At 45.1% G+C, this 16,708-nt stretch overlaps 1 protein-coding gene across 4 annotated transcripts in view; it reads right to left on the bottom strand.

The window, feature by feature from the left end:
• Positions 1–16,708, bottom strand: part of TTC28 (tetratricopeptide repeat domain 28) — a 696,928-nt gene that overhangs the window by 450,647 nt on the left and 229,573 nt on the right. Inside the window, exon 1 of one of the 4 annotated variants that reach the window (XM_075534767.1) lies at positions 15,003–15,864. The exons of the other annotated variants lie outside the window; for them this stretch is intronic. Within the exon in view, the coding sequence (XP_075390882.1) occupies positions 15,003–15,029 (27 nt within the window). The 5' untranslated portion in view covers positions 15,030–15,864. Of the gene's footprint in view, positions 1–15,002; positions 15,865–16,708 lie in introns of those variants that run through there. 4 annotated transcript variants of the gene reach the window in all.

Here is a 16,708-nt window from a genome sequence, read left to right as displayed (position 1 = left end):
ATCCCTGGTGAGAGTATAACCTCTGCGCCGATCAATCTTCCCACTCATTTGGTCAGGATAAATGTGAAAGTATACTTGCATGTGTAATTGTACACAGTCATAACCTGCCATTTAGGATCCTTCCTTTAATTGGTATCTCTTACGGGTTAGAGGTTTTATTTATATTTAAATTTTCATCTTGTTGCTAACAACGTCTAAATGTCAGAAGTATAATCAGTGGATTTATAATACTTTGAAAAAATAACATTAGGAATTTTACATTCTTACATTCGAAGCTTTTAGAAATGTATTTTCTTGTATTTTTAGTGAGAGTTAGAGTCTCAAAAACTCACAGGGGTAGTTCTACCTACCTAGCCCTATAGGGTCTCCATGAGTCATAATCAATGCCATGACAGTGAGTTTGGTTTTGGTTTTGCATCTTGGTAAAAGTATACCCAACTGGACAAGTTCCCATGCAATAATGTCTACACATAACGGTCAATGTGTCACATTCTTCTCATTAGGCCAGCATTTACATTATTTCTGTGCTAGCTGTTCGATTCCCATTAACTCAGTCTCCCTGCCCCAAAACCTTCTCGATCTAGAGTAGATACTTTTCAAAAGAACTCAGTACTCCAGGGTGGCATTCTTACTTTTTTTTTTCTTTAGTCAACCTATTATTTAGGTAAAAAGTGACTTAGGGCTAGTTTCAGTTCAAGGTTTATGGAGTATCTCGGAGTAACAGTGTCGACAATGCCTTTTGTTCAAGGAGTCCAGGAAGTCTGGAATCTTTGAGAATCGGGAGTTCGCTTCCACATTCTGTCTTTTTATCGGGATCCACCTACTGACCCTGATCAGACATTCAGTAGTAGAAGGCAAGCACTATCTAGTTCTAGTCTCAAACTGGAGGAGACTGTGACTCCTGGAGGCCCATCATTGTGAAGTCCTGCTCCTTCTCCCCTCACTCATCCATCTGTAATCCAGTCTGAGGCAATGCAAAACTACATCAAGGATTCCCTTTAAGAGATAGTCAAGGAGTTCTACCTAAATGAACTTCAATAATTTGCCCGCATTTTGTTATTTACTGGAAACAGTCATACGTAATAACCTACCAAAACCAAACTCGCTGTCATCAATTCCAACTCAACGCAAAGTCTCCAGGACAGGACAGACCTGTTCTTGTTGGTTTCTAAGGCTACAAATCTTGATGGGAGTAGAAAGTCTCATCTTCTCCAGGGGAGCAGCTGGTGGGTTTGAACTGTTGATCTTGTGGTTAGGAGCCCAAAGCATGACCCACATAATACCGCCAGAGCCTCTTCTTCTTTGTTTTTTTTTTAACATTTTATTAGGGACTCATACAACTCCCATCACAATCCATACATACATCAATTGCATTCTTTGCCCTCATTATTTTCAAAGCATTTGCTCTCCACTTAAGCCCTTTGCATCAAGTCCTCTTATTTTCCCCTCCGTCCCTACTCCCCCCTCCCTCATGAGCCCTTGATAATTTATAGATTGTTATTTTGTCATATCTTTCCCTGTCCAGCGTCTCCCTTTCACCCCCTTCTCCGCTGTCCATCCCGCAGGGAGGAGGTTGCATGTAGATCCTTGTAATCCGTTCCCTCCTTCCAACCCACTCACCCTCTGCCCTCCCCGCATTGCCCCTCACACCCCTGGTCCTGAAGGGATCATCCGCCCTGGATTCCCTGTGCCTCCAGCTCCCATCTGCACTATCCTCTGCTCTATTCAGACTTGCAAGGTAGAATTCGGATCATGGTAGTTGGCGGGGAGGAAGCATTCAGGAACTGGAGGAAAGCTGTATTCTTCATCAGTGCTACATAGCACCCTGACTGACTCATCTCCTCCCCTAGACCCCTCTGTGAGGGGATCTCCAGTGGCCAACAAACGGGCTTTGGGTCTCCACTCTGCACTTCCCCATTCATTCACTATGGTAAGATTTTTTTTCTGATAATGCCTGATACCTGATCCCTTCGACACCTCATGATCGCACAGGCTCCACCAGAGCTTCTTTTAGAATAGCCAACATCTTCTAAATTTTTTGTTTCATGACCACTGTAAATGGGATGGCAACGTCCATCATATTTGCATGGTCACTTTATTTTTCCAAACCATTTTATTGGGAGCTAATCCAGACATCATACCACTTCATAGTTCAATCACACACGGTCTACTTTAGATTTGGGTCAATCTATATATACTGTGTACTTTTCCCCACAAGTGATTCTGCATTTATTAAGAATAGTCATCGGTCACTTAGTAAGAGCATATTGGTGCTCTTTGCCATTGCGTCAGTTCTGATTCATGGCGAATCTGTGTGTGTCACAGTACAGCTGCTCCAAAGGATTTTCAGAAGAGTGACCTTGCCAAATCACCCTGCCTGTCTCCCATGACTCCTGAGACTTCAAACCAGCACTTTCTTCCCATGCTTTCTACTGGGAGACAGGTAGCTGTCTATCTATACTGCCCGGGGACGGTCAACATCATAAGTAATATTATTGAGAGGTCACTTAGTTAACCCCCTCAACTCTCTAAAGCCACTAAGTCATCAAGAGAAAGAGCTATAGTCCACCGCTGAAGTTTCTCACTCAGAAGAGAAACCTTCTTGGGGGCCTAGTGACTTCATCACATTCACTTGGCTGCCTTTCTTACCCACCGCAGATCAGAGATGATGACATGCGACAGAATTCCAAAAGGCAGGCTTATGCTGGCAGCATTACACTGGAAAGCACAGAAGGGTGAATCAAATCTGCACAAAGTAGGCATAAAATTCTTTAAAATTTGGGGGGAATTTTTTTTAACAGCAATCTGGGCTGTTTGGAAACGAAGCCTACATTCCTTACAAGTGCCTGTAGGACCGTTGTCTGATAAAAGTGTAGAATAATTCATGTGTGATAATCTGAGTAATCAAAGTTGAAAGCAGACTCAGCATCTTGTGCTTTAAAAAAGGCAGAAAAGATATTTTGGAAAATTTGACATGAAAAAATACTGTTGGAATTAATATTTTTAAATGTTGGAATGAATGCCTTTATTCATTGGCAGTTAATGAGTTAAGTTTGAATGACCAGGGAAAAGTCATGACTTTTAATACAAATAAATATTAGTGCAGCGACTTTCCATGGAGACCATGGAGATCATGGGATATTAAAATTAATCCACCAAACACATGTTAGCCATTAACTTCAATACTTGTCACTACTATTTCTAAAGCTTGTTCCCAACATTAGATCGCAGGTTTGTTTTTCGCTTGTTTGTTTTTTCCCCCAAAGATCACCAAACACCATCAAGTTTGGTCACCCTAAAACTTTTACCAAAATTACTACTAATAAAGTGGTTTCCACTGCATCTTTTTGTTCTCTAGCCCACACTCTGAAAAAGACAATTACTTATGATGTGATAAATTTACTCCCACCCCAAAATTGATGGGTCCACTCATAACACTGTCTTTTTATCCCTTTATCAAAAATATGTCATTTTATTTGTTTGTTTGTTTGTTTGAATCATTTTATTGGGGGCTCTTACAACTCTCGTTACAAATCAATTGTATCCGACATATTCGGACATATAGTCCATCATTCTTTTCTAGATATTTACTTTCCATTGAGCCCTTGAAATCAGCTCCTGATTTAGTTTGTATTTAACAATATTATTTATACTTAAAAATCTCAACTCCAAAATCACACTACAAAGTATCGTATCTGGCAGATACTGGACCCAAGCATTACAGCTCTTCGCAGATACCAACCACAAACTAGCATAATCCTGAACATGTGTGCATGCATTCCTGTAAGGTTCATTGCTAAATATTAGACTTATAAAACGTGTGTCTAACAATTCATTGTTGTTTGAAGAAACTGTGACAGGTTTGTGTGGCGCATCAGATATAAGCGGAACACAAACTCCTACTCAGGTTACTTTGGGGGGGGGGAGTGGAGTGGCCTATTTGATATCCATAAAAGAGACTCTGCATGAGTCCCTTTTTGTTCTCGCTGGCCTGGATTCTGTATGCAGTCCCTTGAGATTTAGGTAGGTACAACAGTCCTAGGTGCTCTCAGCAGGCCACCATGTTGCCTACAGATATTGGATCCACTCAACTCTGCCTCAATTGGCCTGTGGCCTTTCTACCTCCTGGTTCCCCAGTACAGGCAACTGTATGAGCTGGGAAGGGTCTCCAGCTTAGCATCTGACCTATGGACTTAAGCTGAACTACAGCTGCTCTGTAGCTATGTGGGCTACCTTCTTGATATAAATTCCTTTTTTTATATATATTTCTTTATTATATATTCTTGGGTGTAACTGGTCTTTTTTATGCCACAAGATGTGTTTTATTTTCATTTACCATACAAATAATTTTCTGTAGTATCCCAAGGCAGACCGGAGAATTGGTAGTCCCTTCAGAGACCTGGAGGCCAGTGGGTTCACAGTGCAGTTTGTCGCTTGTGTCCATCTTGCAGGTGACTCTTCCTCTACATCAGTCTGGTAGACAATGGAGGGGGCAAATCTTCCAGGAGTAGGAGATTTCACTCCACTTCTCCTGCTCAATGGTCTCTTTGGTCAGCAGGACGTTCTTCTCCTGCATCTCCGTTTTCTTCAGCTTGGCCTTATCGAAGCTGGCAATTTCTCCCATGTCTGACTTATCTGCGTTTTTCTTGAAACAATTCCTGGCTTCCGCTCCTGGGCGGTCCCACTCTCGGCGCTGCAGCAAGAGACCTGGTGTAACTGGTCTTATTTCTCTATAAAACCCAGCCTAACCTTTTTATTGTTGCTGTTTTGTTGTTTTGTTTTGCTCTGTCCTATTTTTGTGTATATTATTATCTCTGCAGGTCTAACTAGATAAGAGAAGCCGGATAAACAATCTGGAGGAGAAAACAACTGGACCAGCGGTTCCGGTGGGGGGCGGGGGAATGAAAGAGAGGGAGGCTGGGGGGAAAGGAAGTGGGTTTTAACAAACACAGGGACAAGGGAAAAACAAGTGATCCAAAATCGATGGCGAGGAGGGTGTAGGGGACCTGGTAGGGCGTGATCAAGGGCAATGTAACTGAGAGGATTTACTAAAACCCAAATGAAGGCTGAGCATGATAGTGGGACAAGAGAAAAGTAAAAGGAAATAGAAAAAAGTACCAGGAGACAAAGGGCATTTATAGAGGTCAAAATATGGGCATGTACATGTATATGTAAATATATTTATATATGACAATGAGAAATAGATCTATGTGCATATATTTATAAGTTTAGTATTAAGGTAGCAGATGGGCATTGGACCTCCACTCAAGTACTCCCTCAACACAAGAACACTTTGTTCTATTAAACTGGCATTCCATGATGCTCACCTTCCCGACACGATCACTAAAGACAAAGTGGGTGTATAAGTAAATGTGGTGAAGAAAACTGATGGTGCCCAGCTATCCAAAGATATAACATCTGGGGTCTTAAAGGCTTGAAGATAAACAAGCAGCCATCTAGCTCAGAAGCAATAAAGCCCACATGGAAGAAGCACACAGCCTGGATGATAATGAGGTGTCAATGGGATCAGGGATCAGGCATCAAAGAACAAAAAATCATATCATTGTGAATAATAGGGAGTGCGGAGTGGGGACCCAAAGCCCATCTGTAGGCAACTGGACATCCCCTTACAAAGGGTCACGGGGAGGAGACGTGCCAGTCAGGGTGCACTATAGCACCTATGAAACATACAACTTTCCTCTTGTTCTTTAATGGTTCCTACCCTCCACCCCCACTATCATGATCCCAATTCTACCTTACAAACCCGGTTAGAAAAGAGGATGTACACTGGTACAGATAAGAACTGGAAACACAGGGAATCCAGGACAGATCAATCCCTCAGGACCAATATAGAGGAAGGTAAGGGGAAGATGGGGTAGGACCTACAAATAACTGCCTCCCTGGGGGATGGACAATAGAAAAGTGGGTGACGGGAGACATCAGATAGTGTAAGACACGACAAAATAATAACAATGTATAAATGATCAAGGTTTCGTGAGGGAGGGGGGCGGAGAGGGGAAAAAATGAGGAGCTCAAGTAAAAAGCAAATGTTTTGAGAATGATGATGGCAACAAATATACAAGTGTGCTTGACACAATGGATGTATATATGGATTGTGATAAGAGTTGTATGCATCCCCAATAAAATGATTTTTCTAAAAGATCCCAGTCTAACACATGAACTGATGACCCAGATCAGTGTAATGGACACTCTAGGTTTTGGGTTGCATAAAACAATTGAGCACCTATCTATTTTCAAATCCCAAAAAGTATTTTTTTATTTTCCTTAAGACAAGGAATGACTATACTGGACAAATCAAAATACGGATTTATTTGTCAATAAATAAATGTTCTTTAATTTTTTTAAAAATGTTCTTTTATCAATAACAGATGTAACAAAGTTATCACTGGGCATGCAAATGTTTCCTTATGGGTTTCCTCCTTCCCTCCTCCCCACTGCTTCCTTTGTGGATCCATGTCTAAGCAGACTGTGTGTTTGGAATATTATGTGTTCAAACACAATGAACTCCATACAGTCATCTGGATCTGCCTCTGCCAGAGCCCCATTCCTAACATTAACTGCTCTCTGACTCACAGTGCCTGGATGTCTGCGCTTCCACAAGTCTCAGTGCCCCCAACCTGATATAAATCCAAAATATTGCCTCCCATAAAGCTATGATGCTAGAACTATGGGCACATTCATGAATGTGCATTGGCCGGCATAACCAGGGCTTCTGGGAATACACTACAGACATTTCAGTAATAAATTACTTACACTGTTAAGTATAGAATGCCTGCCTTGAAGCACTGTGCTCTCTTAAGATCTAGCTAGATGGGAACAAGCTAACTACAGCAACTCGAAAGACACGATGGGAAAGAAGGGGGCCCTAGGGTTGGGCTACTATTAATGGGGAAGGAACTTGGAAACGTCGGGTGAGAATGGTTTGTACAATCTGAGGAACGTAATCAATGTCAATGAATTGTACATTAGAAACTGTTGACTTTCAACATCAATGAAACATGGGATCATTTATTTTAAAAAATAGTCTAGGTATAGCTTTGGCAATTGTTATCGAGCTTATCTCATGAGCCATTTCCAGAAATGTCACGTTTATTACCCAGAAGGTGTAAGTCAAAGGATATAATTTCTGTCTCTCTTACAATGTCGCCAGAAAGGAATACTCCAACTAACAAAGACAGAGCATTTCAATAACAGACGACAACTCTACAGAAGAAAGTGTGCTGAACAAGAAATACTGTCAAAGCGCGCATCACGTGAGGACACCCTTCTTAGCTACAGAAACCTAACAAGGGGCACTTGGCAGGAAACTTCAGGGTGAGAGCATCATATCACTCCTGAAAACGCCAATTAAATGATATAATTTTTATAGCTTTCAATAAAATGACATGGTCTTAGCACATCAATAAAAGCAAAGCCTTAAAACGGAGACAGGCATTGGTATTAATGAGTGAATGCATTCTCTGTGGAAGCTGAAGCTGACAGGCCGCTTGGGAGCTCAGGCACTCTCTGGCATCCATGGTGTGTTCCTCAGCAGGTCATCGCTGCGGCTGACGAGCAAAATGAAGGTGGCTGCTCATGTCCTTCCTCGAAGTTTGGCCAATTAAACTCCCTGGCCTCGCACTCTGACACTGTATTGGCTGGCTCCGAGCAGTAAAGGTGCCCAATCTTATTTCCTCATCACTGACTCCTCTCCCTTATGACCAAGTCTACTAGCTATCCATCACCGGCTATCTCCTAGGTTCCCCAAAGATGTTTTCTGTAACAGACCATTCCCTACCAATTTGGCCAGGTCAGAAACCAGGACTGAGAAAATATATTTACTCTGGTGGTTTAGAAGGAGGCCTGGTAGCAAAGGCGGGTAAGAGTTGGACTGCTAACCACGAGATTGGGGGTTCAAAGCCATCAGCTCCTCTATGGGAGAGAGATGAAGTCATCTGCTCCCATAGATTGGCAGCCTTGGAAGCCCCATTAGGATCATTAGGAATCATATTCAACCCAATGGCAATGGCTTGCTTTTCTTTGACTCTGGTGGTACACAATCATGGTACTGATTGTTTTCTTTGATTCTGGTGGTATACAATCATGGGACTGGTTGAGAGATGTTTCCCAAATAATTGTGACTTTTTGTAATTGAGGTGAAAGTTATAAAAGAAAATAAACCATTTTACAGTATACATTTCAGAAGCAGTTAGCACCAGCACAATGATGTATCCCCCCCCCACACCCCAAAAAAAAGGGGAAAAAATTCACTGCCTTCAAGTGGATTCCAACTCACAGACGAGAGGGCAGAACTGCTCATGTCAGTTTCTGAAGCTGTCACTCTTGATTGGGCTCAACCCACCTTTCTCTTAGCTTCTGAGTACTTACCATGTCACCAGAGCTCCTGGATGTGAAACCACCACCTCATAATTGTGGTTTTCGTCTCAACACATGCATAATAGGAGTAACCTTTTATGTCACTCTCCCTCATCCCCATTTAATTCAGTGTTCAAAAAACATGACAAATGTGTAAAGATCATCACAGAGCTAGGCATGTCTAAGACAAGAGACTCTTTCTTACCAATGGCCTAATACAACCACACCATTCCATACACACCCTCATTCATCCATTCACTCGGCTTCCACTCTGTCCCATCAATGTCCATCAGCTGGGATATAAATTAAAAGGATCGCTCCCGCCCTCCAAACTTTAAGCTGGCAGAGACAAGTATGTTGAGAGTTGGGGTACAGGACTATGGGTGCAGCCCACATATGCACAATAGTTCAAGGAGGCTGAGGGCAACCAACAATGGCCAGCAACAATGGAAAGAAAGATACAGTAAGGAGAAGGAAACTGGGTTGGTCCTCGAGGTTTCAGAAAAGAATGGAAACAGCATTTGAGTCTGAGAGAAGAAAGAGAAGCCTGCTGAGCCAGTCATTCTAAGATGGGAAGTGCAGTGAGTGCTTACAACAGGTCAGGTGCTCTTCTAGCAGTCATACGAAACAGACTGCGTCTGAACGCAGAGAGATTAAGCTATTAGCTCCACAATGGCTAAATGTTGAAGGTGGTCTCCGGCCACTAGAAAGCCTACACTGCAGTCTTCTGGTTTCTCCTTCTCTTCGGTGACATCAATCACATACAGCAAGATGTGAAGCTAGAAACATACCCAAAGTGAGCAAAGAGAGAGAGAGAGAGAGAGAGACCAGAGAAAGAAATATCATTAGATGCCATTTGCAATAGATCCAGGAAGTGATAAGGAGGTGCTAAACTCTAACAGTAGAGAGGCAGATGTGAAAGATTAAATGACTTGCCCAAGGACACAAGTCAGTGGAGCTGTCAGAATCTGCACCTAGATCTCTTAGGGCGCAAGTGGACCTGGGGACAGATGTATAGAGCAGTGTGTAGAAAGATCTTTGTCGTGACATTTCTAAGACTTCTCCTGAGAACCACTTTTGTATACAAGGCCTGGTGATTTCTGGCTTGCTTTTATACTCCTAAACCAATGGTGGCCCTTGACAAATAAGATGATAATACCAACCAGGAGCACCGTTGAGCAGGTAGCTAAGTAATTTCATAAAACTGTGTTAGAATTGGAGGTTTAACTTCCTAATCCAGAAAGCAGCTGCTTGGTCGGGGGACAGAGTGCATGGATTTGAAATGCCCTCTTTTGTAGAGGTAATAAGCTATTATTCCCAAACACAGAGTTACCGGATGCAATCCTCACAGGCCAACCTCCCAACAAGCTTCTGAAATGAAGTGCCGCCAGAGAAGCTGTTTAAGGAGCCTGGCTCACATTATATTAATGTGACAAGTACAACCAGATAAATACATCATACGACTCTCAAATGACATAATTAATGTAGCTTCTGTGGCACAGTCCTATTAATGATCTTTTATTATGTGTGAACAGTAATCTAACATTAGATAAGCAATGAAAACTCCCCTCTGTGGCAGCTGTCCTGCAGGCCCAGACTGCAGTCTTATTTACACAGCGTTATCTGATACTAATCCTTGGACTTTCAAGGGTAGAAATCAGTTCAGCACTGCAAACAAACATGCTCCTAGGCGATGAGCATCTTAATCACTATCCTTTCTGCAAATACAAGGTGACCCATGCCAGCCTCTTAGCTTGAAGGGGCGAGTGATACATGCCAGCCTCTTAGCTTGAAGGGGTGGGTGATCCATGCCAGCCTCTTAGCTTGAAGGGGCGAGTGATCCATGCCAGCCTCTTAGCTTGAAGGGGCGAGTGATCCATGCCAGCCTCTTAGCTTGAAGGGGCGAGTACATTCTGCCAGACCCAGAGGGTTCTGTGAATGAAAGGGTGGGGGCACTAGCCCCCTGGTCTTGATCACAGAGCCTGGTGGTAGACCCTCCTTCCCACCACCATGTAGAATGTGTAGGTAGGAGAGTGTGCCTCCCCACTCCCTGATGCTCTCTATTTAAAAAACAAACAAACAAAACTAAGGAGAGACAACACATCCTCATTGCCTTTAAGAATCCACCACAGTCTGCTATCTACCCGTCACTGAAAAGATTCGAACCTTCTTACATTGCACATTCACAGCACATCTGGGCACACGAAAGCCTTAAAACGCAGGTTTTGTAAATCGATCATTCTTATTCCACCCCATCACCCTCTTTTGGGGCTACAAAATCATAGAACAATTTATTAAACAAAAATATCAAAATGTGAAACTACTATTTATACGTCTTCCACCGAAGCCTGCAGGCTCCCGAAGGCAGAGTTTTTATCTCTCTAGCCCATCCCCAAAAGAATTCTACACACTTCCATTTACACCCTATCAAAATGGCAGCTTGGGCCTCTTTGAGGGATTCAAATCATGGTCTTTTTCCCTGGTGGCAGAGTGGTTACTCAGGCTTTAATCTGCATGGTCGGCAGTTGGAAACCGCCAGCAACCCCGCAGGAGAAAGACTGGGCTTTCTACTCCCGTAAGCCGTCTTGTAAATCACAAGGGGTCACTATGAGTCAGCAATGACTTGGTGGCAGTGAGGCTTTGAGGAGCAAAAAGGTGGCTGAAGGGGCCGGATCAGCTGCAGGGTGGATAGGGTAAGGTTTCCCAACAAAAGTATCACTGAATAGCCATTGCTTCCCTCAAAGAATGAACAAGTGTGGTGTAACAGGAAAAAATTCCTTGGCACGACTTTCTTGGTCTTTTTCTTACCTAAGAAGCTTTTTATTTTCTTCACAACAAGCTCCCATGACACTCTTGAGTCCTCTGAGCTCTCTGCCTTGAACGGAACTGGCCCAGGAGATCCCCCTCGGAAGGCACAGCTTGGTTTTTTGATGAGTTTTTCATCATGAGGTTTTGTGTGTGTGGGAGGGGGGAGTTGTCTTCTTTAATCTTATATCAAACAAAGATTTATGGAACTAGATTACCCTTAGTACCCAAAAAGAGATATGAGACCCTAAGAGTTTAGAGTATAATAGGGAGAAAGGATCTCTACCTAAAGAAATGGAGAGATTACTAGCAATAAGATTCGGAGTTCGGTGAAACCACTGATTCTCCTCAGCAGAGGCTGAGAGGGAAAGGAGGGAGGAAGGGCATGCTGGTGCTGGAACAGATGACCAGGGAGCAAAGCTTCACATACTGGGATCAGCTCAGTTCTCAGGCTTTTGGATGAAGAGTCTGGTCATCGCATGGCCCAATCTGAGTTCAAGGGAGCCCTAATAGTGTAGTGTTTATGAGATGGACTACAATCTGCAAGGTTCACAGTTTGAAACCACCAGCTGCTCCTCAGGAGAAAGCAATGACTATTCAATGATCAGAGACCCCCTGAGCTCTGGCAGATTGGATCCTCAGCTCCTCACTGGTCTTCAGGGTAGAACCTGATTTGCCATGTTCTAGTGGCTTCTTTAGGAGCCCTGGTGGCATAGCAGTTACAAGTTGGGCTGCTAATTGCAAGGTCAGCAGTAGCTGAAACCACTAGCCACCCCACAGGAGAAAGGCAAGGCTTTCTACTCCCATAAATAGTTAAAATCTTGTACACTCAACCAAGGCACTTCTAACCTATCCTGTAGGGTAACTGCGTCAGCATTCACTCGATGGCAGTGAGTCTGGTTTGCTGTTTTGAGTGGCTTCTTTGTTGTTGTCATGTGCCATCAAGTCATTGCATCTCAAAGAGCCCCATAAGGTGAACAGAACTGTTTCATAGAAATGCCTAGGCTGTAATCTTTATGGGCTCAGACTGGATCTTTTCCCCCATGGAGCGGTTGTTGGGTTCAGAACCACTGACCTTTGGGGTAGCATCCAAGTGCTTAAGTGCTGTGCTACTAGGCTCCTGCTGTAAAAGGGAGCAGACCCTAACTAAATATTCCAGCGTGTCCCAACATCTTGAGCTCGTTATTTCGCTTCACTAGGCTAGCAGCTGAGGAAAAAATGTCCTGCCTTTAATCAAGGACTTGCTGCAGAAACAAACAAATCTAGAACCCATGAGGGGTCTTCCAATAGTTGGTGGAAAAATTCCACCATCTTTGCCTTCCCTTCTCACTTTGTGACACACATACCCCACTTTGCCCCCGGCCTATTGCCGTGGTCATTCTCTTACAGTGAGGCCAGCATTTAGAAAACTTCTGGCACTAGCAAGGGCTGACCAGGCACTCTACCTTATCCCAATGGTGGGGCCTGCTGGGGGCAGTGCTGGGGCTGGGGGTGGGGTAGTTCTAGCTTTTCAAAGCCACATCAATGCAGCATCACTTTTCATCTGGAGTGTAAATGGTTTCTCTGAAACAGTTTGGTAAAACACATGGCATGTGACTGTACCACTAAGAAATGTGTGAGCGTGCCCCAGCCAGAAACCATGGCAATGATCTGATCGTGTGAGCTTTCTGGCAAAGGAAAGAAAATAAAACTCGTCTTTGCGAAGACTTCCTGGTCCCCTACTGGAGATGAATGCTGAGTCTCATCTGTGTCCATTTCCAACACAGAAGGAGCAAGAATCGCTCTCAAGCCGCCGCCGACACGGCCGCCGACAAATAATCACTCAGGATTTGATGGCTCGGCTTATTTTTTAATCTTCTACGGACTGCGCAGAATTAGCTCTCAATCCTTACAACATGATGATTTGAGATTATGAACACAGAGAATAAACACAGCCTTCTGGTAGAGCCATTTAAACATAGCGGACTGAGTAAATACCACGGAGTGATTCCAAACACTTGAAACCAAATCTGCCAGAGTCCAGAAATCCACCTGACTGCCAAGAATAATACTTCCGTGGTTCAAGCAATACCAGTACCCAGGGGGATTTCCACAGACATAGCCACATGAATTACTGCATCGTGGGTAAGATAGAAAAAACAGACATTTCGGAATGTAACAGAGTTTGCAGACATCTTCAAACTGCTTATAAATATGCAATTGACTAATATAGCCGGCATGGAGGACTAGAGGAATATGCCTCATCTGTTCCAATTGCTTAATTATATGGTTTCTTATATGGGTTTGTCCTCATCCTCTTGGGCTCAGGGGAGAAGGAGGAGAAAGGGTGATACAGATCCCTCAGCCAAAATAAATGAAATTAATCTCACCGAAAAAGAAGCTTGAAGATGAGGGCTACAATGTGAGAGGTTCTGATTTCAGATGGAGGCAGAAAAGGCTACATGGCATCAGAAGACAAAATCGCACCAATTAGATGTCGGGGGTAAAACCTCTCAGTTTGAGAGGCTGTGTACTGAGGCGTGCCGGGCTCCTCAGCTTCCCCAGCGAGAAAGCAAATGGACAAGATCCTCTCTGGCCTTTCACATATGATTTCTATTTCAGTTCTGATGTCAAAACAGTATCGCACATGTCGTGTCACAAAGGAAGTCGGCTGAGCTAGTTCAAGTAAAACACCAAGCCAGGTCATGGCTGGGGAGGGGTGCGCCACCATCGGTGTGCTGTGTTTCCCTCCAGAAGAATGTCAATAAAAGCCACGGCCGAGGGAGGGATTTGAAGGCGGGTGGGGGGGTGGGAGTGAGGAAGGGGGGGGGGGGCGGGAAAGTGGTGCCACGCAGTGAACCCAGCGTCCGTTCACTTAACAGTTAAAGCCAGTTCGACAAGTTAGGCAAAGGGAGCCCTTTGCCAAAGGTACAGCGCCAACAACTTGAAGAAAGCTCTTTCTCCCTCAGCGTCCTGGGGTAGGAACCAGTCCCACATTTAAAAATGTTTTTTTCCCCTTATGACCAAAACCAATTTATTTTGATAGAACCACCAGATTTTTTTCCTAACCCCCCCCCCCACTTTTTTCCCGTAGTTCTCAACAAAGGAGCCATATTAGGAAATAATCTTGCAAAAAGCACAGGATCCCCTCCCCTTTTTCCCCCCTCCTCCGCGATCGCTGCACACACTAGCAGTGCACGCTTACACGCGGACACGCACAGACACACACCGTGCACAATGGCCGGCGCGCACTCGCGCGGGCCCGCGCGGCCTCCCCAGCCCGCGGCCCCCAGGCACCCGGCCCCAGGCCCCGGGGGCGGCGCTGGGTGCTTACGCTGGGGCTGCTCGCCCCCCAGCGGGGCCCTGGGGAAGCGGCTGCCAACGGCTGGGAACCCGTTAACCCCTTGGGGGAGCAGGCGCTTCAGCACCCACCTGCGGGGCCAGCAGAATGTGCCTGGTGGGCGCAGCCCCACGTGGCCCCCGGAAACGGGGCACCACCCGTGCTGAGACCCTGACAACCCTCCCAGGTCGACACAAAGCTCTTCTCGCCGCTGGCCCTACCAGCTTCCAAAGCAAACGAGCGCTTCGGAACTGTCACCTCGGGGAGCCCAGGCACCGAGCCAGAAGGAAAAACTTAAGAGGGCAGTGGTCAAAGACCAGACTTGGGAACTCGTCCCTAAAGGGCTAGCCGAAGTCCCTGTGGGGACAGAGCTGCTTGGACCGGCTGGCCCAGCAAACTACGGAAGGAAGGGGTGGAGGGACCCGAGGGCGACCGCCCCCTGTCACCCTTCCCTGGGTCGGCGGGCGGGCGGCAGGGCCCGTCCCCACGCCGGGACACTTACCTTCTTCCGGGGCTGCCATTTCATCATATTTGTACAGCCGAAACGTGGAACATCAAGATGCTGGCTGGGGGCTGGGGGCAGAGGCAGGGCAGCGGCGACTGCAAGTCATGCTGCCTCCCTCCCACCCTAATTCTTCCCCATGGTCACTGCGAAGGGAAAAGCCCCGGAACGTCCAGTCTCGTCGCCTTGCGGTTCCGCGGAAAGTATCCCCACACCACGAGCCCACTTCCCAACGGGCTAGGGCGTCCCGGCGGCCACCGGCGTGCTCCTACCAGAGCGGGACATTTTCCCGGGCGGGCGGGTGGGCGGGCGCGCGCCTGCAGAAGGAGCCTGCGGCAGGGGGTCTCGAGCCGAGCCGGCAGCGGAGACCCTCCCTCAGAGGAGAGGCTGGGACCGCCAGCCGCTGCGGAAGCCCAGCCGGGCTTCTGCCATCCAAACCCCTTTTGTCGACTTCTCTTCTTCTCAAAGATTAGACAAGCAATCAAACCCTAACGCGGAGCCTGGAGCCATTCCCAAAATGCTGAGTGTATTTCTCGTTTGTAAATTTTAGCAAAGAAAATTCCACAGATCTGGAACCAGAGCTTCTTTACGCTGTTCTGAGTTTGGGGGTTGTTTTGGTTTTGTTTTTTTGGTTTGTTTTGTGGGGATTTTTTTTTTGGTCTTTTTCTCTCTTCCTTCTTGGGTTAACTTGAGGAAAGAAACTGCCCTTCCCGATAGACTAACCCTTTCCTTAAAACACTGTAAATAGGAAAACTTGGTTTGTGTGTTTAGAATTTTTTTTCCTTTCTTTTCTTTCAAATTCCCAAGAACCTTAGTGGGGAAAGGCTGGAAGGAAATCCTGCAAGAACCCAACTCCACAGCTCGGTCGGTACTAATGACTTCCTTCCCTTCGGTGCGAGCTCAGCCTGCCCAGCTCCAGCCACACAGAACAAAACGGCTTCTGGGTCTTAGTGCCACGGCATCTGCTCCAGAGCAGAACATAAAGCATATGTTTTTACAAGTCCCCAGCAGCTACTAGAGACTCAGACCCACCGCGACCTAGGAGGTCAGGAAACCTTTTCATAATATATACTTAAGATTCATTGGTGAGTTGGAGCGGGAGAGAAGTAGAGAAGGGAATGGGAAAGATCTTAAATTACTAATTTGAACAAAAACAGATTTTTTTAAACAGGGTTAAAAATGCATTTTGCCCCCAAATTAACTTTAATAGATTCTGTTTGCTTCTCTCAAAAACACTGCTATGGGAATTGAGTTTCACTCATCTTCTGTGGAGTGATTCCATTCCATTTAAGGAGTTGCTTTTCTAAATACAAACTACTAGGCAGCTCCACTATTATTTACTATCAATTACATGTCTATCAGAGGAACCCTGGTGGCATAGTGGGTTGCATGTTGGGCTGCTAACCGCAAGGTCAGTAGTTCAAAACCACCAGGCACTTCTCAGGAGAAAGGTGAGACTTTCTATTCTCATAAAGATTTATAGTCTTGAAAGTCCACAGGGTCACTATGAGTCAGAATTGATGCAAGGGCAATGGGGTGGTTTGTTTGTTTTAGTTTTATATGATTATCAATTCCCAGCCAACATGAAGCTGATTTGATAATTGGGGATATAATGGATAATGTAAGCAACTAGAATACCAACTGATGTGCTATGAGTCCAATGGTGTTTCAACCATGCTTAATTTATTACAGTCAAGAGTTCTGTG

The sequence above is a fragment of the Tenrec ecaudatus genome, chromosome 16, assembly GCF_050624435.1.
Source record: "Tenrec ecaudatus isolate mTenEca1 chromosome 16, mTenEca1.hap1, whole genome shotgun sequence".
NCBI classification, from domain to species: Eukaryota; Metazoa; Chordata; class Mammalia; order Afrosoricida; family Tenrecidae; genus Tenrec; species Tenrec ecaudatus.
Note: the sequence above shows the minus strand (reverse complement) of the source record. Positions and strands in the feature narration are given on the sequence as shown.